This window comes from Callospermophilus lateralis, chromosome 2, assembly GCF_048772815.1.
Source record: "Callospermophilus lateralis isolate mCalLat2 chromosome 2, mCalLat2.hap1, whole genome shotgun sequence".
In the NCBI taxonomy this organism is placed as follows: Eukaryota; Metazoa; Chordata; class Mammalia; order Rodentia; family Sciuridae; genus Callospermophilus; species Callospermophilus lateralis.
The window spans coordinates 2,835,839-2,860,690 of record NC_135306.1 but is presented as its reverse complement, the minus strand read 5'-3'; the positions used below and the strand labels follow the sequence as shown (position 1 = coordinate 2,860,690).

The 24,852-nt window shown below is 61.1% G+C and overlaps 1 protein-coding gene across 4 annotated transcripts in view; it reads left to right on the top strand.

Moving 5' to 3' along the window:
* Positions 1-24,852, top strand: part of Col5a1 (collagen type V alpha 1 chain) — a 139,077-nt gene that overhangs the window by 52,857 nt on the left and 61,368 nt on the right. For all 4 annotated transcript variants that reach the window (XM_076845122.1, XM_076845120.1, XM_076845123.1 and 1 more), the window contains exons 5-16: positions 9,920-10,051; positions 11,027-11,164; positions 11,961-12,200; positions 13,093-13,266; positions 13,585-13,641; positions 17,492-17,533; positions 17,702-17,764; positions 20,788-20,862; positions 21,758-21,850; positions 23,054-23,110; positions 24,047-24,100; positions 24,419-24,472. In XM_076845122.1, the coding sequence (XP_076701237.1) occupies positions 9,920-10,051; positions 11,027-11,164; positions 11,961-12,200; positions 13,093-13,266; positions 13,585-13,641; positions 17,492-17,533; positions 17,702-17,764; positions 20,788-20,862; positions 21,758-21,850; positions 23,054-23,110; positions 24,047-24,100; positions 24,419-24,472 (1,179 nt within the window). The remainder of the gene's footprint in view (positions 1-9,919; positions 10,052-11,026; positions 11,165-11,960; positions 12,201-13,092; positions 13,267-13,584; positions 13,642-17,491; positions 17,534-17,701; positions 17,765-20,787; positions 20,863-21,757; positions 21,851-23,053; positions 23,111-24,046; positions 24,101-24,418; positions 24,473-24,852) is intronic.

The window sequence follows — 24,852 nt, the reverse complement described above, 5'->3', positions numbered from 1 at the left end:
GCAGATCTGCCCTCTGCAGGCTCCCTAAGCCAACCCTTTAGTCAGTGCAGCCAGCTTCAGAGTCTGCGTGAGGCTGTCCCTTGGTCGTCTTCCCGTCCCGCATGCCTGTCCCTGTGGTAGAGACACATGCCAGACACCTGGTGCAGTTGTGAGCAGATTGTAGCCTGGACATCCCGGGCTGGTGCCCAGTGAGGGTTAGACAGGGGCGGAGACAGCTGATCATCCATGTGCACTCTCAAGGGGACCTGGGGTGGACAGCAGGAGGACCTTCCTGACCACATGACTTGTTTCCTTAACACACTGTCGAGTATTGCTAAGCTCACTCTGTCCCCCAGGTGCCCTGGAAATCATGAGACTCGGTATCTACACCTCCTCTGTCTTGGGCACTTAGTTTTTCCATTTTGTATGACTCCTGGGGTAAAATGTCAAAGCAAGATTTTAAAAGTGACTTGTTTGGGCTCATGAGGGGGCGTTTTGGGGCCTCTTCCATGAGAAGCCTCTGAGCACGTGAGGAAACATTCCCTACAGGAGGGAGGCCCACGGCCCCAATGGCCCTGCTGGGTCCTGCCTCAGACCCAGCTTGGCACAGGGGCTGCAGGCCTGTCCGTTCCCATGAGCATCCCTGACACGTGGCCCTGCAGTGCTGGTTCCAGGATGCTTTGGGGTCTGCAAGGGGACCGTGCTCCCTGCCCCTGGTGTGGGCCCCTGGCTAGGTACCAGTTTCCCTCAGCCTCAGAGGCCACCTTCTTCCCGTCCCACCACACGGTCTGGGAAAGCAAGGCTCGATGTGATCTGGGACAGGTGCGCCTCAGTCACTGGGCCTAGGAGGGCCTGGTTCAGACGTGACCTGGAGAGCCCAGCTCTGGACCCTGCACGGCCCCAGCTTCACCTTCCTTCATCCCTGACGGCGAGCTGGGGTGCCCTGGGACCACCCAGGTGCTGTGGGTGCCAGGGACCCAGTTGGCACCAGTACTCCATAGGCTGTGTTTTGCCGGGTTGGGGGAGGCTGGGCCTCTGCCAGTCCTGGGGACTGGTGCAGGGGCAGCTGAGGCGGGCTTCCAGCAGCAGGGGCAGAACACCTCCCCGTGGCTCTGCTCCACGGAAGGCAAGCCGGCCGCCTCTCCCGCAGCCTCGAACAAGAAGGGTTTGTCTTCTCAGCTTCTTTGTGAGTCTCCACTTCTAAGCACAAAGTGTTCTGGCTAAAATTAGGGGAAGAAGCCCACAAGCCAAGCGGAGCACACTCAGCAGGGCCCCTATGGAGCCAGTGTGGGCTGGAGGAGGAGTGGCCAGCGTGGGCTCAAGGCCAGGCTGGCTCCCCGGGGTTGGGTGAGTGGAAGGAGGCGAGGAAGTAAATGGGCAGGGAGGGGGCGGAGGCCACACGCCCCTGGAGCAGCCAAGCTGCAGAGCTTCGCTAATGGGGCTGAGCTTGAGTTCCGGCTGCACGGTCCCCAGGGCTGCAGACTCTCCAACGAAAACTTTGCAATTTCCTCAACTTACACTAGTGCAGCCTGGTAAAATCTCATTATCGGCAGGGGCAGAACTGACTCGCTCGGCAAAATGCTCCGGGCTCTGTGAGAGCCACGGACAGCAGCCCCTGCTGGGTGGGAGCCCAGCCTGTGCTGGGGTAGACGCACAGCTGGTGCCCGGGCACGGGCTGTGCAGCTGAGCCGAGCAGCTGTAATGAGTGCTGGGCGTGAGGCCGGAAGCTTCTAGGCACTCAGCAGAGGGTTACTGGCCTGGCAGGGGCCAGGAAGCGGGTTTGTAAGAGGGGAAGTGGTGGCCAGTCATCAAAGTGGGGGATGGCGCCCAGACGGACGGCACCTGCTCCTCCAGGCAGGCCCCGGGCAAACAGCAATAGGAGGACCCGGCTGGGACCGAGGTGGGGCTGACTGGCCCTGGGGAGGGCTGCACAATGGCCCGTCGGTGAGCAGAGACGAGCCCAAGGTGGGCTGTGTGGGTCCTGTCACTTTCACCTGGCGTTGAGCAACTCCAGGGTGGGAGACGGCAGGGACTGGGGACCCCCACTCTGCCCTCCTGCCCCATGTGGTCTGTGCAGTGACCCCACTTCTCTGAGCCTCCGTTTGTGCATCTGTGAAGTGGGGAAGAAGGGACAGGAAGTGCCACCACCTTCCAGGAGAGATGAGGAGGGGGAGGGGTCAGTGTGAGGAAAGTCACCCTCACAAGACTGTGTGGGCTGGGGAGGGGGTGGGAGAAACACCGGCCTTAGCCAAGGCACGCTGGGCAGGTTGTGTATGCTGACAGCGCCTAATGTGTGAGAGCAGACATCATGCTGTAGCTGGAAAGCATGTGGGGTGGTAGTGCCCTGGGAGACCCACAAGCTGTGGAGGGGGGACCCAGGTGTCTTCTGTGGGTCAGAGCCTGCTCTGTGCCAGACCCACAGGACATCGTGTACAGGGTGTGTGCACACAGCACTGCATGTGCATGCCTATACCACACCAGGTGTGCATACACACCCATGCACTGTGTGCATACATACGCACCCCTGCACACGTACTCACCCATGTACTGTGCACACACACCTGTGATTGTGCACACACCCCCCCATATACTATGCACACACACACACACGCATGAACACATATGCACCTGTGCACTATGCACACACACCTGTGCACTGTGCACACAAAACCGTATACTATATACACACACATACACCCATGTACTGTGCACACACACATGCCCCCGTGCGCACACACACCCCAGGCAGCCACAGACTTTACCCTTGGCCTACAAGTTTGGGGTCATGTGGTCCTGAGGAGGGCTGGGAATCGGGGACGTGGAGGACAGTGGGAAATGACCTGGTGCTTCCGAGTCTCCTCCCTGGCAGGTGGGGAGGCACCTGGCATGGCACCTGGGAGTCCCGGGGGTATTGGCTGCTGCCTTCCAGTCATGGGGTGGGCACAGAGGGGGCGAGTGGGGTGGAGTAGGGGGCTGGGCCGGGAGAAGGGGTGCGAAGGTGGAGGAGAAGGGTGGTCTGAGATCGCTGGGGGCTCTGTCCTGGCCAGGCCTGGGCCATTCAGCAGCGAGATGTGACCTTAAGGGAGGCCACAGCCAGCAGTGAGGATTGACGTCAGGCTGCTCCCTGCTGTGGCCTAGACTGCCCAGGCGAGGGTGGGGGGCCTTTCCAGGATGCTGGCCAGTTGCTCATAGGTTCATAGGGGCTAGAACCCACCCACCCAAGAGGGCATCTGGAGCTGAGAAATCCCAGGGGTGCCCTCTCTGCCTCCAGAGGGGTCAGGCTGCCCACACTGGCAGCACCAAATGCCAGCCTGCCCGCTGGAGGCCTGGGGTGGTCTTGTGAAGCTGCAGGCCAGAGGCCTCCCGGCATGGTCTCGGAACTGTGGACGAGTGTCATGACGAGTCCATGTTCCTGCTCCCTGTTCCTGTCCCCAAACTGCACCCCGCCCCAGGACTGCCCTGTGACTAGTGCTGCTGGGCTCTGAGGCCTGCCGGCGCCGCCCCCGGCTCCCAGCTCCTAGCAGCTCCCCACAGCATACCCTGCGGAGCCCCCGTGAGGGCCGCGGGCCGTGCCGGGAGTTGTGTTTCTTACGAGGCATGGTGGACAGGCCTTCACATCCAAGAAGCTGGAATGTTACTTTCACCTTTGAAAGGCAGTCTGTGCCAGACGAGGGGTGCCTGGGCCCCTGGTCCTGGGGGATCCCTTGCATCAGGTCCTGGCGGGGTGGCTGTGGGAAGCCCCGTTGAGGACTGAGGCTGAATCTGACTCCTCTGGCTTCTCACAGAGCTGTCTCTGGTCCACACAGACCAGGGGCAGAGGTGGCCTGAGTCTCCTCAGAGAGCTCAGGATGGCTCCCCACCACGGCTGCCACGATTCCACCCATGGGCCCTGCTAGTGCTTTGGGGTCCAATTTCTGTCCTGTGTCCTCCAAGGACAGTTGACCTGCCGCTAAGGGAGCCTAGGTTCTGGCCTAGGCCCCAGCCTGGCGGCAGAGTTGGGGTTTAGTGTATCTGGCTCCTTGGACTTAGTTGGCCCAGGGCAGAACAAGGGTCTTGTGGAGCCCGGAAGGCTTGCCGTCTGGCTCCCCTTCTCCCTGTCTGTGTGGGGTCTGCAGCAAGAGAAGAGGGGTGCAGATATCATGTGCCCTCTTCCCGTCCCTCCCAGCCCCACCTGGAGGTGATGCCGCAGCCCTGTGGGACGTGCAGCTGTGGGGCCGGCTCTGAGGGGTGTTGGCAGAGCCTGCGCCAAGCCATGGCCACCCCAGGGTCCTGCAGGAGGCTCCTCCCTGCTCCTTGGCATTCTCAGTGGGCTCCTGGGTGGGGGAGAAGTGGCAGGTGGCCAGAGAAGCCTGGCCAGGACCCAGGTCTAGAGCTGACCTGGTGCCTGCAGGACTCTGAGCTTGAGCCTTCGTAATTGCCTCAGTTTCCCCTCTCCATAGTGGCTGTGGGGCCTGGACGGACCCCCACCTTTGACAGTGTGCCCACAGAGCCAACGGGCGCGTTTTCTGGTGTGGAAATCCATGAGAGTTCGGTGGACAGTGATTTAAGGCAGCCCTGGCATCTGCAGAGTGTCCTGGGGCATCTGCAGAGTGTCCTGGGAGGGCAGGGGCTGATGCATGTCCACTCCCAGGTGGGGACAGGACTGGCTGAGCGTGGGTCCACCTGGATTCCAGAGCCCTGTGGGCACAGGGAGCCCCTGGGCTCTGTGGCCAGCCCTGGGTGTGTGTTTTAGCCTTGGGGTGGGATCGTGGTCTAGGGGCCTGGGGTGGCGGAGGTCACCATGCTGGGATGTGGAAGGTGCTGGGTGTGGAAGGTGCTGGGTGTGCAAGGTGCTGGGTGTGCAAGGTGCTGGGTGTGGAGAGATGCTGGGTGTGGAAGGTGCTGGGTGTGGAAGGTACTGGGTGTGGAAGGTGCTGGGTGTGGAAGGTGCTGGGTGTGGAAGGTGCTGGGTGTGGAAGGTGCTGGGTGTGGAGAGGTGCTGGGTGTGGAAGGTGTGGAAGGTGCTGGGTGTGCAAGGTGCTGGGTGTGCAAGGTGCTGGGTGTGGAGAGATGCTGGGTGTGGAAGGTGCTGGGTGTGGAAGGTACTGGGTGTGGAAGGTGCTGGGTGTGGAAGGTGCTGGGTGTGGAGAGGTCCTGGGTGTGGAAGGTGCTGGGTGTGGAAGGTGCTGGGTGTGGAGAGGTGCTGGAGTATGGAAGGTGCTGGGTGTGGAGAGGTGCTGGGTGTGGAAGGTGCTGGGTGTGGAAGGTGCTGGAGTATGGAGAGGTGCGGCCGAGGGGCGGTTCTCTCCGAGGCGAGCCCCTGACAGCATCACCCCGTGTGTTGGCTGTTAGATCTCAGGGAACCCCTGGTGTCATGGAGGCTTCTTCCCTGGGCGTCTGGAGAGCACCCGTCCAGATGCCACGCTGCCCACTGAGAGAGGACACCCTTGTTTTGAACTGGACGGAACCTTAGCAGCTCGGGTGGCTTTGATCCGCTGCTCCTGTCACAGGCTCCTGCTGTGGAAGAGTTTAAAACCTGGGCTGGGAGCCTTGACATGGAAATAGCAGGGAAGGGGGGATGAGCGAGGGGACAGGGAGGTAGGAACAGCAGCGAGCACTCATTGGAGTGCCTAGTTGGGGGCCCGAGAGGGAGGAGAGTGGGGTGGGTGCTGAGGGGCCTCTCCTGCTGTCCCCCTGGGGTGGACGGGAGCAGGGGTGGCTTTCTGCAGCCTCTCTCTGCCTGCGCCCTCCACGCCCCCTTGAGGCTGCAGCCCTGGAGCTGGGGGAGGGAGCGGAACCTACCGCCCGACCCCTGCACTTGCAACTGAGAGATGCCCTGGCCTGGGCAGAGGTGAGCTGGGCTCCTGCTGTGTCCCCCCACCGGCCCCCAACCCACCCCTCTCGCACAGCCGCCTGGCTGGTCCTGCGGCAGGAATGGGCCTGGCTCTGGGGCTGGCTGTGCTGTGTGATTTGGGGGATGGAGGGGCCGCGGCCCCCTGAAGGCAGCACTGAGGGGCCAGGGAAGGCCCTGCTGGGGCTCAGCCACCCTCTGGCGAGAAGAGCATCATTCTGTCTTGGTTACCTGCTAAGTGGAGTCGGGGGACAGAGGGGCAGTGGGGGACTAGCAGGTGGTCAGGGGCACTGGGCTCACAGGCCCCAGGTCCTGGCCACCAATCTGTGGCCCACCCCGTCTGAACCCTTCCTTATCTGTCATACTGAGGTGACAAAGTCACTTGAGTGGATGGCACTTGGTGCTCTGGGCTCCAGGCCGACCTCAGTGAGCAACGTCTCCACTCTTCTGCGAGGCCGAGGCTTCAGCAGTAGCCAAGGGCTGCAGCCGGGCTTGGCGCAGTGGCACTGAGGAGGCAGGGTCCCCCTGCGCGCGTGCTGGAGGCAGAGTGGGTGTGGCATGGGCCGAGGTGAAGGGCCTGCGTACGCTGCTCTGCAGACTCAGGCCTGACGGGGGTTCTGGGCTCCCCACTCATCCAGCTGGGCTTTTCAATCCCAAACCAAGGGCCAGTGGTACGGAACCAAAGCCCAGGGCTCAGGCAGGCTGGTCTCCTCTGCACCGTGGGACTGTCCCTCAGTTCTGCTGCAGAATCACCCCCTCTTCAGCTGTCTCTGGGCCAGTCTTCCTATCTGGTCTCTGGAAGCTGGGGGTGTGATGGATCTTGTCCCCCATGCACACCACCAGCACAGCACCAGCGCCCTGCTTCACGTACCCTGGGAAGCCAGCCAGGGACCCACACTGTGACTTCAGGTGACACATCCCTCAGCATTGCCTTGGTCCCACCTGTGAGCCCTTCCTGCCTCTCTGCCTTCCAGTCTTGGCCTAAGGTCTAGCTCACAGAGAAAGGCTCACACTTCATCAAGTAAAAGGCAGGGCGGTGTGTCTTCTTGGTCAGGCCAGGGGTCGGCTGCTCTTCAGCTCAAGTTCACAGGTACCATGCTCTCTGGCTCTAGGTCTCAGAAGCCCAACAGTATGGGAGGGTGAGGTATTATAGGGGCACAAATCAAGTATGCAGCACTAGGGGGAATGTGCTCACTGCCAGACGGCAGCTCTGGGTCAGGTTGTGTCCCCAGTGTGCGATAGATACAGTGGCCAGAACGTGGACCCTTGGTAGCTTTTGAATGAATGGAAAGATGAACAAGTGGATGGACAGATGTGTAAAGGAATGGATGGTTGGATAGCATGGATGAATAGCATGAATGGGGTAGTTGGGTGGATGAATGGATGAATGATTGGATGAATGGCATGCTTGGATGGGTGGATGAATGGATGGGTGGGTGGATGAATGGATGGATGAATGGCATGGGTGCATGGATGGATGGATGGATGGCAAGGATGGCAAGGATGGGTAGTTGGATGAATGTCATGGGTGCATGGATGGATGGACGGATGGATGGATGGATGGATGGTAAGGATAGGTGTTGGATGAATGGCGAGCATATGGATAGATGGGTGGATAGGTGGGTGGCATGCATGGAGGGATGAGAAAGAGCTGGGAACTTCACCTACAGTAATCACAGTGGTGTGCCACCTTTTCCTCCTCTTCTTGGGTGCTGAGAGCTGTTTCCTGGTGAGTCCCCTCTGTGCCCCTCTCTGTGGCCCCATGACCTTGCCCCTAACCCTTGCACATGCACCTGCTCCTTGCCTCTCTTTCAGAAGCGTTGTCCTGGGGCCCTGGTCTCCTCCCTGCCACCCATATGCCTGCTGTTGTGTCCCCACTCCTCATCTTGCCGGGTGCTCTCACTGCCTATCAGTGACTCCAAACCCTACTGTCCCTTAGGGCTTTTCTTGAGCACACAGCCCCACTGATCCTTGAATCTTGTATATTGTTTGCCGAGCCCCTTCTGTGCATAGGGAGTTGCCTGGAGTACTCGCAGGTCTTATTTTTATGGTTATTTAGGGCTCAGAGAGGTGAGCAGGAAGCCCTGGCTACACACCCAGGAGGCAGCAGAGCTGGCAAGTCGTAGCCTGTCTGGCTATATCTATATGCTCTTTGCCCCTGTTCCCTGTGGGTGGGATTCCCTTGCCCCTGCGGCCCCCACTCCTGCTCTGAGCTGGGAGTAGTGCCTGGGCAGCACAGCTGTCCTGCTCTGGCAGACCTCAAGGAGAAGAGCAGCCCTCAAGATGAGATGGGGTGTGCCTGCAGAGCTCCCAGCCACGAGTGTCCCCAGCCCAGCCCAGGCCCCTAGATGACTTGCCAGGATCAGAGGTACATAGCACCAACTCCCCCCAGAGCCTAGGATGCAAGGGGGAGGGCATCCATCTTCCTGGTAGAGGCAGGGGTCGCTGGGTGCCCAGCCTGGAAAGGGGCCTGGGCAGCTGGGAAGGTGGTACCCGAGCCAGGTAGAGCAAGGTTCGAGATAAACCTAGAGAATATGGTGCCTTCAGATGCGGGCTGGGCTCCCTGACCTGGCAAGCAGCCCTGGGAGAGGGTTTCATGGCAGATTCAGGGTCTGTCCTTAACTGCTGGGCGTGATGTGTTCTAGAAAAGTGCGGGATGGTGGCAGCATGGAGAGATGGCTCTGGAGTCAGAGAACTCCTCTCCCCCACAGCCCGTCACCCTTGCCTGTGGCTCCGTCTCCAACCATATGACTCCAGCATCCCAGCATGTCCTCGAGCCCTGTGGGTGGGCAGTTGTCAGAACCTTGGCAGACACCTTGAGCTGACCATGGGCTGCTGGGCAGGGAGCCCTCGGGCCTTGGTCTCTTCAGCTGTAGAATGGGGATTAATAGGACAGAGCTCAGAAAGTTCTTGTGGGCACGGCCAGGAGGCCTACAGGGCCTTCACCCATGCCTGAGCGTGCTGAGCTGCCCTAAATCATAGTCCCTGCCATGAGCAAACTCACTGCTGTGCCCCGTGCACCGGGCCCACAACCCTGGGGTCCTCAGGGCCCTGCTTTTCCTTCCTTGTGCTCTGTGTTGTCCACGTCTTGGTGAGGGGAGGTGGAGAATGTGCATCAGCTCAGAGACAGTGCTGCAGCAGGGCCTCCCCAGAAAGCTCAGTGGTTGGCCGGGTGGCCCTGGGCTTGGTTCCTCTTGACGCCTAAGTAGCATTCCCTATGTGTAGGCTGTACACATAGAGAATAGTGGACTCCATCCGTCCACTCCTCTGGGATGGACATTGGCCTGCTTACACTTTGGGGCTACTGTGAGCACTGCTGTGGATGTGTATATACATGTGTTTGAGTCTCTGATTTCATTTTTTGAAGGTGAACTGATTTGGGTCAATTGTTTGTGTTCCTAGGTTGGGATTGCTGGGTCCTGTAGCAATCCTGGGTAACTTAGTGAGAAACCAAAGGTTGTCTCTCTAACCCTGACCCCCAGTGTTTGAGGGGACGGTGAAGGAGGCAGAAGAGCTCCAAACCATCACAACCTAGGTGGAGGCATTTGCAGAACCACTATAGCTCTGAGCACTGGTCTGGCACCTTGTAGGTGCTCAACACGTGTTTGATGGATGGGTGGCTGGATGAATGGAGACAGGTAGATATGTGGATGGTATGCGTGGATGAATGGGTGGATAAATAGGTGGATGGATAGATGGATGGATGAATGCATGGGTGGTTGGGTGGATGGGGTGGATGGACAGATGGGTAGATGGATGAGGGATGGATAGGTAGATGGATGAGCGGATGGATGGATGGATGGAGGGAGGGAGGGAGGGATGTGCAGAGACATGCATGGGTGGGTAGGTAGATAGATGATGGATTGGTGGATGGATGGGTAGATGAACAGCTGGGCGGGTGGATGAGGTGGGTGGGTGGGTGACTAGATGGGCCAGCCTAGCTCTAGCACCTTCTACACCCAGCAGCTTCCTGGGAGAAGTCTGGCCCTGAGGACTGCTCTTGAGGTCTGGCCTGGGGTGCTCTCTGTCCCGGGGCACTGAGCTGGGTTTCCAGGGACCCCCATGTGAGCACCCTATGCTCTCTGTTCATGCGTTTTTGTCCTTTCCTAGGGTGACATCCAGCAGCTGCTCTTCGTCTCAGACCACCGGGCAGCTTATGACTACTGTGAGCACTATAGCCCCGACTGTGACACAGCGGCCCCTGACACCCCCCAGTCACAGGACCCCAACCCAGATGAATACGTGAGTCAGCTCTGGCTGGGTTGACAGTGGGGAGTGTGGGAAACCACCTGGGATGGGCCAGGGTCAGGCAAAGGGAGTTTGTGCAGGGGTGCAGAGCCATACCCCCCATTTTAAACGAGCCCTCTGGGCTAGGGAGTGAGTGGCCAGAGGTCACCTATGGCTGTCTTGACTCGCCTGCCCTACAGTGCTTCCTGAATGATGGAGACACCTAGGGGCTGTCAGCAACCCTGTCCTGTCACCTCCCATGAAGTCCCTAGATGGCTGCACCCAGGTGCCTCCTACCTTCTGTGGGTGGCCTCTGCAGTGGCCTGGGAGGAGAGCTGCCCGGAGCCCCTTGGGCTCAGACAGCTTGTGCTAGGGTGCTTCCCCGTAGAATGCCTGGTCCTCTGAGGCCAGAGTGGCGGCCACTCTGCGGACAGCCTCGTCCGGAGTGTTTTAGAGACATGCCTGGCACCTTTGCCCCTCTTACTGTGGCCCACTCTGGTCCTTGGTGTCTCCTCACTGTGCCCCCTGCCCGCAGTGCCTGGCTGGTGGTACTGCAGTGCCTCTGGCACTTAGGGGTGAACTCCCCGGCCACGCCTCGGTCAGACCCACTCTGGTGACAGAGTCACGAGGTGTCCAGCTCTACATTTCCCCTCGGCCTCCCTTCTCTCACCAGGTGGGGAGGGGGCTCTCAGGAAGCCAGGCCCAGTCACCCTTTGGCCAGTTGTCCTGGCTCTGGGTTCTACAGAGTCAGACCTTGTCACCTTTTGGGGTTCAACTTCCTCTGACTTTGCTCAAGGGGTTCTGGGGTCCCCCATTATCTCCCTTGGGCTTCTGGGACGGCCCTGCTTCCCAAGAAGCTTCAGAGGGAAGAGCTCATCCAGGGAGCCCAGCCAGGGTCATGCCTGGGGCAGGCAGGGATTGTGGTGTTCGGTGCTCCTGGGGACCCGAGGCAGGGGGGCTCCTTCCTCACGTGGCTGCCCTCACCTGCAGTACCCGGATGGAGACGGGGACGGTGAGACCTATTACTATGAGTATCCCTACTACGAGGACCCCGAGGACCTGGGGAAGGAGCCCACCCCCACCAAGAGGCCTGTGGAAGCTGCCAGAGAGACCACGGAGATTCCTGAGGTCTGGGCTGGGCGGGCTGCACGGGGCCTGCTCCGGTCCTCACCCTGTGGCGCAGGGGAGGGGGGGCTGTGCCTGGCATGGAGACCTGGGTGGCTTGTGGAGGGCAGGGACTTGGGTGAGGGTGGCCGCTCAGCAGGGGTGGGCTGCCGTGCAACACTGTGCTTGGTGCTCATGGGGTCAGCTGTGACATGTGGAGACAGGGTGACTAGGAGAGCTGTCTTCTGGTGGGGCCAGACACTGGCTCCTGTCCCCACTGCGTCCACAGCTGTGTGGTCTTGGAGGCCTCGGGAGCCTCAGGCTCTCTGCTGACTGGTTGCAGGGCCTCCTCCCTGTGCTGTTGTCTCACCTGGCAGAGGGTGTGTGGGCAGAGGAGAGACCCCCCGGGGACGTGCCGAACAGCACACGGGCCTCGGGCACCAGCTCAGAGAGGGGTGTATGGCATCCCCACCCAGCCCGTCAGTGGGGCCAGGGCCGGGAGGCATGTGGGTGGGGAGGGCCCTGTCCTGCATTGCTCCAAGAGTCTGGAATGTTCTGCTGCTGTAAATGTTGGGATGTGGCTCCCCCCCGCCCAGTGCGTGCTTAGGTGTTTCCAGTCACAGCAGTGCACTGGGACCGGAGGGGCTGCTGCCTTCCTCCCGTGGACTGAGGGCCTCTGCACCCAAGTCCACAGGGCTAGCTGGACCGTGGGTCCAGGCTGTGCCACTCACTCTCCAGCTGCAGTCACACCTGGACTGTGACTTGTGGGAAACCCCAGACCTGGCACCCTGATTCACCTGTCTCTGCCCTTGGCTCCCAGGAGCTGACCACAGCCCCCACGGAAGCCCCCAGAGTGCCTGAGGCCAGCGACAGGGTGGGGAAGGAAGAGGACCCTGGCATCGGGGACTACGACTACGTGCCCATCGATGACTACTACACGCCCTCCCCCTATGACGACATCAACTACGGCGAGGGTGTGGAGAACCCCGACCAGCCCACTGACCCCAACGCGGGGGCCGAGACCCCCACCAGCACCTCGGTCACCTCCAACTCCTCCAATGTAATTTCCTTCCTGCCCTGTTGGCTTGGTCCAGGGGACGGGGCAAGGGCTAGGCTGGGGGTCAGGAGCCCTGAGCTCAGCCTCTCTCTGCGTCCCACCTTGGATGGCTCCTGTGTGCTGAAGCCCACCACACCTGGCTCTTGGGCCTGGGGCAGCCCCAGGGGGCTGCTGCTATGTGTGCTCAGAGCCCCAACTGGCTGAGCTCAGCATGTCAGCATTTCTTCTTCAAAATGGGCTCTCGGGGTCCAGGGCAGACCAAAGAGGAGATGCTGCCTGCAGAGAGGGCCCTTCCTGGGCCAGGGGTGGACTTGGTACAGGTCAGACTTTAAGGCTGGGCAGCATTGGTTGAGACAGTGGACCTTAAACTCAGGGAGACAGCCTGAAATCTCTGCCTGTGGCCTTGGAAATCTGCCTGGGACCTGGCCCCTTCTGAGCTCAGGATCCCTGTTGGCAACATGTCGTTGCTAGTGCTCCCTCAGGGTTGCTGTGGTCCTCAGCTCAGGGAGGAGCCTCGCCCAGCAGGCACAGGGCAAAGGCTCCAAATAGCTAGAGAGGACTTCAGTTTGGCCCCCTCACGGAGCAGACTTCCCAGGCGAGGGGCACAGCTGGTGAGGGGCGCTGAGCCCTGGCTCTGCCTAGCTTGTTGCGTCCCCTTGGGCAGGCTTGGGGGACAGTTTCCATGGTGAGTGGGAGGTGCATGGAGGGGCTCCCGGGGGCTGTAGGACTCCCAACTGGCTGGCCGCTGGCTCCAGGTGTTCTGCTGGTAGGGGCTGCTGGCCTGGGTCCAGGAAGCGGCCATGGTGCCCGCTGTGCTGGCACAGTGCTTGCAGAGCAGAGCTGAGGAGCGCGGGGCGCCTTGTGGGGTGACTCCTCTCCATCCTCTGCCCTGCAGCCAGCTCCGTCCCCAGGGCAGGGGAGGGATGACGTGGAGGGCGAGTTCACCGAGGAAACCATCAAGAACCTGGATGAGAACTACTATGACCCCTACTACGACCCCGATGCCAGCGTCTCCCCGTCGGAGGTCGGCCCAGGGATGCCGGCGAACCAGGACACTGTCTACGAAGGGGTGAGCGGCCTGGGCAGCCACAGTGGGGCTGGCGCTGGGTGGGGCTGGCGCAGCGCCTCTCCCTGGCACAGGGAGGGCGCAGCGCTGTCTCCAGATGACGTCTATGGTGCGCTCGGGGCTCCCGGCCAGCTGAGCACACCACACGGCTCGCCCGACTTTGATGCCACGAGGTCCTCTGTCAGCTTCAGACACACGGCTGCCCTGCTGTGGGGCTGGGAGAGATGATCCAGCGCCCCTCGTTGCTGGGCCCAGGGGCTGGTTAACTGGGCTCCTTTCTCCTTCTCTCTCCCTTCCCTCACCTGCGCTTTCTCCCCCCAGATTGGCGGACCTCGGGGCGAGAAGGGTCAGAAGGGAGAACCGGCCATCATCGAGCCAGTAAGGACTTCCTTCTCGTGTCTGAGTCGGGTGCCTGCTGCGCAGGCCTGTGGCGGGTTGTGTGTGGTGTGACCAGCTCTGCGGGGCCTACACCTGTGTGCACAGGCGTCCCGGAGCTGCCGTCTCCCGCCCCCGTGGGCTCCACGCCTGACTCGTCACCGAGGCTCAGGCAGGGCCTGGGTGGGGTATGTGCTGGCGTATGCATGGGTGGTGGGAGGTGCATCTCTTGGTGCTTTCAGGTGTGAGGGAGCCTGAGCGTGTCTTGCACCCATGCACCTGGGATCATGGGAAGAGCACTGATTCTGCCCTAGGGATGTGGCTGCCCCCGCTTGTTGTGCACACACCGGGGCCAGTGGGTGAGACACCGTGTCCAGGAATTAACTCGCACAGTGCGGGGCTGAAATCCCAGCTGAGTCAGACTCGGCTGGGGCAGGCAGTGGGCTCAGGTCAGCTAACAAAGTGTGCTCAGGATGTCTCAGAGCGTGGGAGGAGCCCAGGCCCTTTTCCCTGCCCCTCCAGGGTCACTGGATTTGGTGGATATCCTTGTCCCTTAGGGTGTGGTGGCCTGGTTGGGGGTCCAGGGTTCACCCCATGGTCTCAGAGCAAACAGGGTCAACCCTTGACCCCTGGAGGGTGAAGAGCTGAGTGATGGGCAGAGCTGGTGCCCCTCAGCTCAGGCAGTGGGTGTGGTCCAGGAGGATCTGGTTGCCGAGGTCCACTCCCACCATCTCATCCGGGTGCCCAGTGGAGGAGACTCATGGCCTTCAGAACTGTGGCTGGTGATGAGGCCTGGCTTGGCCGTCACCTCTGCGACCAAGGCTGGCTCCTAAGGGCTGAGCTCAGGACATGCTCGGGCTGCCTGGGGTGAGGAACAGCTACAGGACACTCTGTCCTCTTGCAGAGTGGGGAAGGTACCTTGGGAACCTTGGCCAGTGGTGCCTTCAAGCCCTTGTGGCCCAGAATCTTCAAGCCCTGTGGCCAGGGCAGGCTGGACACGCCCCACCTATGAGTGGAACTCCAAGAGCAAGATGGGGCGGAGCTCTCCAGGCTTGGCCTCTTGCCTGTGTGTGAGACGCTTCTGTGACTCCATGGGGCTCTGCCCTCTCCCAGGCCTGCGCCAGGGGTGGCACCTGTCAGTTCCCACCATCCTCTACCCAGGAGGCTAGAGGGTCAGGGCATGCGGTCTGTGAGATGATGCTAACTCCAGGGAGTCCCTTGCTCTCAGTCCTGAGTCCAGGGGCAGGAAGAAGGGCCATCTGGGCAGGATGGTGGTGGTGATGGGCTGGGTGAGCTCATCCTTTGGAATGTGGCTGGGCTTGTCCCAGGACTCACCTGACTGAGGGGCCACAGCAGAACTGACCTGGTGGCTGGGCCCTGCTTACCTTCCTGGGGTGCTTGGCCTCTCTACAGCCCCTCCACAGATGGGCTGGCTCTCAAATGGACTTGAGGTGGACTTGAGTGGACTTTGGGCTCCTTTCGTGGTATCCCATTGCTGTGGGGAGAAGGAGATGCCTGAGGCTCTGCTGGCCTGGCTCTGTGTGGGGCTGGGCTCACACCTATGGAAGGTTCGCGTCCACTTGAAAGGGTGGAGCCCTGTGCAGAGGGTGTTCTGCTGGCACTGCGTGAGCAGGGTGGCCCGGAGGCCCGGCTGAGAAGGCAGAGCCCCAGCACGCGCTGTCTCAGGGAGCCCACCTAGTCCTCACTGGGACGGAGCCAGCCACCTGAAGGCAGTTTAGGACCCCCACCAGCTGCGTTTGCTTCTTCCCAGCCCCCAGCCCCTCCGAGGGTCACAGGACCTTTGGCCAGTCCCCTGGAGAGATCGTGTAAACAGTTGGAATTTGTGAGCCGGGAGCAATGCCAGATGTCCCCAGAGTCTCAGCTGTACATAGACAAGTGGCAGTCCTGGGGGACCGCTGGGCACCCCCATTCCCGGGTGGGGCGGCTGGTGTGCCTCCTCAGGCACTGCCACCTGTGATCTGGAGTTGAGGCTCACCGCACAGTGAGCTCGCAGGCCAGGTCGGTGATGTGGGCACCTCGATGTGCGGACACCCCAAGCCATAGTTACGGTGACAGAACTGCCTGTCATCTGGGTCCTTTTCCTGTTCTCTCCCTCTCTGATGAGAGAGAGACTTTAGCTCTAGTGAGAACTTCTCCTTGGCCCTAGTGACTCTGGGGCTGGTGGTGGGGAGGGAAGTGGCAAGGCGAGGACGGTGGCCAGGGTGAGGACCCTGGGAAAGCTGGGCCTCCTTCGGCTGCGCTGTTGGCCAGCGTCCCCAGCTTCCTTTCCATGCCGACCTGGAATGGTCTGGGGGGTTGGCCTCTGTGAGATCTCAGCCCAGCATCGCCCCGTCCCCCAAGACCAGCAGCGGGTGTGTCTGGGAAGACAGCTGCAGTCCCCGGGGCTCTGCGGTGGCCAGTGGTGTCTCACTTAATCCCTGCTTAATTTCTGAGTCCTGCATTGGTCAGAGAGACAGTGGGGCAGCTGGGCTCGTGCTGCTGTTTAGATGGACTCTGCGTATATTGCACATGCAAATATTTCTCTGAGCGTGCATCTGTGTAAACATGGTGTGACTCTTCCCAGGCTCTGGGACCCTGGCGGGCAGGATGTGGGGGAGTGTCTCCACAGACCCCTGGCTGGTGTCTCTGCCAGGCTGGCACCACCTGTGGAGACCAGCCTGCTGCTGACTGAATGCTGAGCGAGCCCAGGGCTGACAGTGGGCCACACACTTTCAGGGACATCTGGGCACAGTCCCAGTTACCCCTACAGGGCAGCACTTCCTGTTTCCCTCTGGTCTGGGGGGCAGGAGGCAGGGGATCTGTTTCAGGGCCAAGACCTCGGCCCTCTCACCAGTTCTTCTGGTCCTGAGAGGAGTAGCTCTTCTCCCTGCCCTGCCTGTGGCCAACACGGGCAGCCTGTGGGTGCAGCCAGCCCAGGGCCCACAGAACACTTGTGACCCCAGGACTCCAGGGGCCAGCCCCTCTGCCCTTGCTGTTCAGACCCCTGCCGCGGGGAGGCCCTGTCCCTCCTGGGGAGGGGCTTGTCTCATCCCCCGAGGTGGGCTGGCACACAGGACATTCAGGGTAGGGGTCTTTGCTGCTGTTGCCAGGAAGTCAGGGAGGAATTGAGAGAGAAGCCTGGGAAGAGGGACTGGCCATGTGGGTCCCAGAGGAAGCCCCTCCCAGGTGGGCAGAGGGCTAGGAGGCCTGGCCTGTTTGGGGTGTGAGATGGTGAGTCCTGGGGGCCGGAGGCTAGGCCTGGGCACAGGGCTGGTGGTGAGTGGAGAGCTTGTGTCCAGGGGCCATGGCAGGGCTTGCTGTGTGCTCTGGGCTGCTGCTGGGTGTCTGGAAGAAGCGTCCCCCCTGCAGAGACAGCTAGGGGCCGTGGGCCTGGGGCCAGGCACTCCTGCTGGGCAGGTGTCACACCAGGGCCTTGGCCATGGGGCCCATTCCCTTGTCTTCCCTGAGCCCACCTGGACCCTTGTCCTGTGCTCCTCTCCTCCCTCAGTGGTTTGGCCCAGCGGCTCTCCTGGGTGTCTTGGGAAGATGGCAGGAGACTGGGGACAGTCTGGGGCCCTTCCTCTCCTGGTGGCATCTTAGGTGCATCTCTAGAAGCTGAGCTTGGGGAGTTGGTCTCCCCCCAACTGCTGGTCAAGGCTCATCCTTGTGCCTGTGAAAGTGGGGACCATCATTCATTCCCAACTGCAGACAGTGCTACATGGCAAGATGGGGCTGGCCTCTGGTCAGCTGGGACCTCTGGTCACCTGGCCTGAGTATAGCCTCTTGCCCACCCAGCTGGGAGGCACCCTGCTGCGGGGTCCTGGTCTCAGCTGCATTCTCTCTGTCTCTGCAGGGCATGCTCATCGAGGGGCCGCCCGGCCCGGAAGGCCCTGCTGTGAGTGTCCGGTGTTACTTCCCGTGATTGGAGGTGGTGCTTCTGGGAGGGTGCCCCTTAAGTCCTCCGGCTGGAACAGTCCTTCCCAGCCTCCTCTGGCCTAGCTGCAGGGCAGGGGCCTAGAATAAGTAGGTTGCATCTTTAACTCTGTCCTGGTTTTAATTCCAGGGACTCCCAGGACCTCCAGGAACCACGGGTCCCACTGGCCAAGTGGGTGACCCTGGAGAAAGGGTAAGAGGTCGGCTCAGTGTCCTGAGACCAGGTGCTCCGTGGGCCGTCTGTGTCCTGTCCTGGGCTGTCCTGTCCTCTCTGCTCCGTGTCCTATGTTGTTCCTCCTTGTGGAGGGAGATGGTCGACCTCGAAGTGGACCACCTTGTAGTGGACCATCCGTCAGATGGTGGACCTCTGCTTCAGACTACCCCTTGCCCCAGGCACACCTGATGCCACCCCTCAGACTGTTTCCAGCCCTGCACTGGGTGGGCAGTACCTGAGGAGAAGGCCAACCTGGGCCGGGGCTCCTGGGGAGGTTCCAGCCCTGCGTCAGGGCCGCACAGACAAGGGCAGGAGCCAGAGCTGGAGACCGTCCTTGCTCTGTGCCTCCCGGGGCACCTGCAGTGTGTGGGAAGCTGCACCGTTCTCTCTAGCTGCTCCCCCCTTGCTCAAACCTCAGGCTGCAGGGGGCTTGTCCTGGTGGGCACTGGCCTCCTGTGTCCCAGCAGGAGGCACAGCCCTCACCCGCATGCAAGTTTCTCCTGACACCCGGTGGCGCTCAGCAGTACTGCAGCCTGTGGCAGCCGTCTTTCCCTTTGTTTTTCTGTTTTTCCTGCGGATCTGGTGAATATCAGTGTTAAGGACAGTTGGATTAAGAGCTTGTAAGTGGACGGCCGAGTTGTAGATGAGAGAAACCAAGGGTGTTTGGGTGTTAATGGGTGGACATCTGTCCCAGGGTGGGCACTGCCTGGCTCAGAGTGAGGACCTGGCGGGTGATATTTGGGAGGGGTGGGGGTCTGAAATCACTGGGATACACTGGCAAGTTACAAGTGGCCTGTGCAGACGTTCCTAGTGACCCAGTGGTGCTAGTTCTTGCTTCTTTGACCCAAATCCCACCCAGGTGGAGTGCCTCTGCTGGCCCTGTGATGGGACCAGGTCCCACCAGGGTGGGGCATCTACATTAGCCTCAGAGGTCGCCCTGCAAGGCCTCTGGTGGCTGTCACATCCCCTCTGTGCACAGATGCCAGGACAAACAAAGGAAAGCCCCTGGTGGACACCAGTGATTTCTTAAGCCCTGCTCCTCATCCCCCGGGGAGGGGTGGCGGAGAGGGCCCTCCTGTGCCAGGGCTTCAAACCGTGTTTCCTGGCCATGTCTGGGCATCCGTTCAGGGCAGCTGATCAAGTATTAGAGAAAAACACGTCCAGGCCTGGAGATGGCCAGGCAGTAGTTCTGATTGTGCCTTTGTCCCTGTGCTGGAGCTGAGGCCCATCCAGTGACTCTGTAGCAGTCTGCTAGAGTGTCCCTTCAGTGTCTGACATCAGCCATGTGACAGAATGAGAGTCACATTTCCAACCTGCGCCTAGCGTCAAGAGAATGAAAGGTGGCTTTGAGAGCAGCCTTGTCCTCCCTCTCAGGGGACCAGGCTTTGTGTTGGAGACACAGTGCATGGCAGAGTTTGCTGGCTTGGGCACATGGAAGGAGGGTGGGGGGCAGCCCCCCTGCCTTCCCTGGGCCTCCACGGCTGCGGGCTGGTGAGATCTCTGCGGTGTGTAGGGGTGACCGTGGCCAGCAGGCAGTCTGATGCCATTGTGGGTCTGATCGCTGTTCTCTGGGTTCTGTGGCGGGAGTCCTCCTGACACTCGGTGGTCACTGGGTAGCTTGAGGTTTCCATTTAGGAATAAGCTCACTGCTTCCCACCTCTTGGACTCCCAGACATGAGCTGGTGTCGGTTGGCCTCCAGGTGGACCTTTGCAGGTGGCCAGTTGCTGTGTGTTTATTATTTTTGGTTAAAGCAGTGATCGGTCTCCTTGTCTGTGAATGGCTGGAGTCCACCCATGTGCTGGAGAGGGTGGGTTAAATCAACGCCGAGCCCACTGTGTGCGGGAAGGAGGCAGAGACGCACACAGGCCATGGTGTGCAGTGAGCAGAGAGAGGGATCCCAGGATCCTGGTGGACAGTCCTGCAGAAAGCCAAGAGAGAGAGCTGAGTGGCTGGCCAGCCAGAGGGCGTTGGGGAGTGTGTTGTGTGGCCCCAGCTCTTTCTCTGGATACATATATGATTTCGGCTGGTGTTTGTGCAGGAGGCAGAGCCTCTCCCTGCTATCCCCGTAGAGCCTACAGCACAGCATTTCACAGGCAAATGGGCCACTTCGTAATGAAAGTCAGAAGAGTTCCAGAGAATTCCACCCCGTCCAGATGGGTCCACGAGGACAGCTGAGGTCCCCTTAGCTCCCAGCTGGGAGTTGGCTTGTGCTTCTCCCTGGGGGCCCCTGGGGTGAACACACCCCCCAGTGCTGCCGTGGCTGGTTTAGGAGATGGAACTGCACCTGGGGATGCCGGGGATGGACCACTGGGGTCCTTCCTGGGGAGGGCAGCTAAACATCATCTGGATGCAAAGCAGGCCTCACACCCCTGCTGGGCAGGAGTCGCCCCATGTGTGGAAAAGCTGCCTGAGAGGGCGGTGACTTGCCAGTCCTTGTCCTGGGAGCCTCACACTCATGCGGTCTCGAGGCCGGCCAGAAGCCCTCTGGAGGGTCCAGTCCTGGGGCGGGCTGTCTGGTCCCCCTCGGAGACCAGGACAGCCGTTTGTGCAGGTGCAGCTCCTGAATGCTCGGGTGCCTTTGAGCCGGCTTTACCTTCCTGAGGACGTCCTGCTGTTGATGCCCTTCTCGTGGGTTGCCCAGCGAGGGCGTGCTCCGCCGCCTGCCTTCCACAGCTGTCCATTCCTGTGCACGTGGCGATGCAGAGGGTGCTCTGAGTGACAGAAGCCCCTTCCCTGCCCAGCTCCAGCTGCAGTCCTCCCCGTTTCCTCCTTGAATTCCTCCAGGCCCACCTCAGCCCTCCAGCCTGCGGCCTTTGCTGATCTCAACCCATTGTCATGCCTCTCCCTTCTCTGGGCATGACATGAGTCTCCGGAACATTCTGTGCTGGGTCCTTGCATTCCCTGTGCTTGTCCCGTGTTGTTCGGGTGGGTGGGTCTTCTGATCCCTCAACCTGGCTGCAGTGGGTGGACTCTGATCAGCCCCGCCACTCCCCATCTGCAGGGTCCCCCTGGACGTCCTGGTCTTCCTGGGGCCGATGGCCTGCCTGGTCCTCCAGGGACCATGCTCATGCTACCTGTGAGTATCCCCTGTTTGTGGGTGTGTAGCAGGTGGGCCCAGGGAGGGGGAGAGAGGCAGGGTGCTGTGCTGCTTGGGGGCCGGAGGACGGGTCAGGCCTCTCCCTGGGACCTCCTGATCACCTGCTGCAGAACCAGCCTGGGCCCAGGGGGACATACAAGGCCCAGCAGTGGCCTTCCCTGCTGCTGCCAGCGTTGGGGCCTTTGCAGTAGCTACAAGGGGACCATCAAGGGAAGGGCTTGTGACCCTGACTCCTGAGTAACCTCCAGAGAGCAAGCCGAGGACCCTGAGGAGATGCCTTGGGGTGGAGCTGTGGCCACAGTGACCAAGGGAGGTGGGGCTGGGCTGCCCACCTGAAGGAGCCCCTCAGCCTCCTGGTTGGCCCCTGATGTCCCTCAGGCCTGACAGTGTGGGCCTCGGGACAGGCTCATGTGGAGGAGGGGAGGATTTGCCCTCGTTGAAGAATGTGATATTGGGTTCTCAGGCCCTTCTCTGGAAGAAGGACCATCTCTGTTAGCCCCAAATGCCTGTCACACGTGGGGAAACCCAGTGGGGCCAGGGGTCCTCTCTAGGCCTGCTGGGTTGGGCCCTGTTCATTGTGCCTTTGGCTTTCCTTGCAGCAGCTAGGGGCTCTAGGTGCCAGGGTGAGAAGCTGCCCAGGCCAGAAAGGGTGTGGTAGATGCAGGGAGGGTCTGGAGTGTCCCTGGGGCTGAAGTGGCAGGTCTGGCAGGGTGTGGAGCAGAGCTGGGTTTGGGGAGGGTTTGGGGCTAGATGCCAATCCCTGGCCTGCAGGCCTCCATGTCACCTGAGAGGCCCCTGGCCGCCTCCTGGGCTCCGGGTCCAGCAGGGGTGCTGCATTCGTGCACCCGGGTAACCCCTCTTTGAACTCCTGCAGTTCCGGTTTGGAGGAGGAGGTGATGCGGGCTCCAAAGGCCCCATGGTCTCGGCTCAGGAGTCCCAAGCCCAGGCCATTCTCCAGCAGGCCAGGGTGAGTAGCTCCGGGTGCCTGTGAAGGGGACAGCCTGGCCCCCAGGGTGGAAGCAACTGGGTGACTGGATAGAGCCTCTGCTCTTGCCCGTTCACAGCCCTGGGTGGGCCTGGTTCCCCGAGTTCAGCTGGGGAACTCCAGGGAGGTTTCTTGGGGTTCCTTGTCTACGGCGAGGGTTGAGGGCCTCGGGGACCCTCCAGCTCATCTGACCCAGTGTGCCCATCTCCCTGTTTGCAGATGCGTGCCTGTGTGCCAGGCCCTTCCTGGACTCTGGGAGTGGGAGAGAGACTTCACGGGGCTCTGGGCAGGGCCCTTGCTGGGGACATGCTTCCTGGCCTGTGCTTTGGGGGGAGCCCTTGGCCTAGGCCCTTTGCTCAGTCAGGTCCTGAGGAGCAGGGTCCGCCAGGATCCTTGCCTGTCTTCGGGAGTTAGCTAGTTAGTGAACTAGTGACTGTAGTTGCTGATGGCCTGTGACAGTAGGGAACACTGCCCCTTAGAGCAGGGTGGCCAGTGGAGGGAGTGTGCAGGGCAGCCCACATGGCTTTGATAGCACAGTGTTTATGTGGCTCCAGCTTGCTCCGTGGATGTGGATGACCAGAGCACTCAGCTGATCACAGGACCGTCTAAGCAGCCAGAGTTGCTGTGCAACAAATTGCTGAGTGTGCTCTTCAGGCCTGGCCAGCGTCACCTGGGGCTGGAGTTGGTGGTGTGGCCTGCTTGGCCGGCCTGTCCAACTGTGGGTCTAATTGAAGCCAAGTGGGCGATGGGCTTAGCAGGAGATTTTATAGTGTAAAAAAACTTCCGGAATTAAAACCGTGTGTGTGGGACTCACGATCCTGCAGCAGAGGGGCACTTTGGCCAAGCAGGTTGACCTGTGCCGTGGCAGGTGGGAGCCACACGGGGGGCCAGGCAAGAGCAGAGAGCCCAGGTAGCTAGGCTCCCAGCTTGCCAAGAACCTCCCAGCCGCTGGAGAGCACCTGGAGTGCCTCCGCGGGGAGTCGAGCCAGTGGGAGGGCCTCTCCTGCTTAGCCCAGAGAGGGAGGCCTCGAGGGGCCAGGGCTGAGACCAAGTCCCTGTCCTTCATGGTGGGCGCCGAGAGCTTTGAGGAGCAGGGACCTTGCCTGGCAGAGCCTCCGTCCTTCCCTTTCCCAGCTGTCCTTTCTGCCCTCGGCTCTTCCTCACCACGTCCCCTTCTCTTTGCAGCTGGCGTTGAGGGGACCAGCTGGCCCTATGGGTCTCACGGGGAGACCTGGTCCCATGGTGAGTGGCTGGCAGGGCGGGGGGGCAGGAGCTGCATGGGGACTCTGCCTGTGTCCCCGGGGAGATGGTGGGCAGCTGTGTAGCCATGTAGCATGGGTGACCCTCCAGCCAGTGCCCTGTGGCCCTCAGAGATGAGTGGCCTCTTGGTGCTGCTCCCCTAGGGTGGAGTAGGTGACTCCAAGGAGCCTTGGGTGCCTGGGAGCCCTGCGATTCCTGGAGACAGCCCTGCCCCATCCTGAGTGGGAGTATCCCAGAGGAGCCCGTGTGGGGCAGGGCACAGCTCCGAGCTGCTCTCCCTCGTTCCCCTCAGCCGCAGTGGGTGGGGTGGGCAGACACTTTGAGGGACAGGGTCCTGATGGGCCAGGGGGCCAGGGCATCCTGAGGCCAAGCCTGCATTCCTGAGCTGCCCATGAACAGGCCCGAGCCTCAGTCTTCAGGGGCTCCCTCCTTCCCGAAGCCATCTCAGAGTCAGGGACACTGGTTTGGGACCTGGTCCTCTGCAGGGCCCTCTCAGCCCCAGATGAGCATGGCTCGTGTGCAGAGACACTCAGGGCTGGTCCGGGCTGGCCTCCCACGTCCAGACTCCAGCCTTGAACTGGCCCACGGGTGTGCAACTCCGCCCTGAGCTGGAGCCTGTAGGGAAGAGTCAGGTTCATCCTGGAGAGAGAACCCTCTCCACGAGCTGCGTGGCTCCTGTGAGCCCAGCCCTGGAGCCGTTCAGCCTGGGAAGAGATCTGAACAGCTGCGGTTTCCACCTCCGCGGTGTTGCTGTCCCCTCTAGTCGGCTGAGGCAGAGCGGCTGTGTGTGCCGCCCCTGGGACACAGCAGCGCTGCTCCACACGCTGTGTGGGCCCTGCCCTTCCCCTCCTGCCCCTCACTGCCGTGGTCCGCGTGCCCCTCGTCTGAGCACGCACTGATCCTGAACTCTCTCCCTAGGGTCCTCCTGGGAGTGGCGGTTTGAAGGGCGAGCCCGGAGACATGGGACCTCAGGTACGTGGGAACCCATCTCTGTTCCCAGGGGAGCACCCCTGGTTTGCTGCTAGTACCCCGATTGCCACACGAGTGGGACTTACCGTGTATTGACGCAGCATGAGCAGAGAAGCAGCTCTGACTTCTGTGGTGGCAGGCTGGCTTGTTGTCCCCAGCCCTCACTGGGGATGTGACACCAGTGCCCTGTCCCTGAGCTGCTCACAGAAGCAGCTGGGACCGCAAAGCTACGCCTGGGTGATGAGCACAAGGACAGGCTTTGCTTTTCCCTCTGGAAAAACATGGGCTTGCTGCTGACCCTTTGTCCTCTGATCCTGGCAGGGTCCCCGAGGTGTGCAGGGTCCACCTGGCCCGGCAGGAAAGCCTGGGAGACGGGTGAGTATTTGGTGCTGGTAGCATGTGGCTTGGGGACTGCAGCTTTGCCTCTGATGGAGCCCGCAGTGGGGTTGTCCCCTCGGTGCCTGAAGGAGTGGACCAGGCTCTGCTGCTGGGCTGGTCGTGCTGTCCACTTCCAGGCTGTACCTGCCGTGTCTGGGATGGAGGCAGCTCACCTGGGCCTGCAGCCCAGCTCTGTCCTGCGCACGTTCATCTGCTTAATGAAGGCCATTTCCCAGCCTCGGGCAGCTGGGGTGCAATGAGCCACGCTGGCCGGGGCCTCATGTCTCGGGCAGCCTCTTGTTCCAAAAGTGGCCATGCTGTGGGGGAAGTGTCCAGGCACCTGCTCAGGCTTTCCGCCTGCTAGTTTTCCCTCTTCT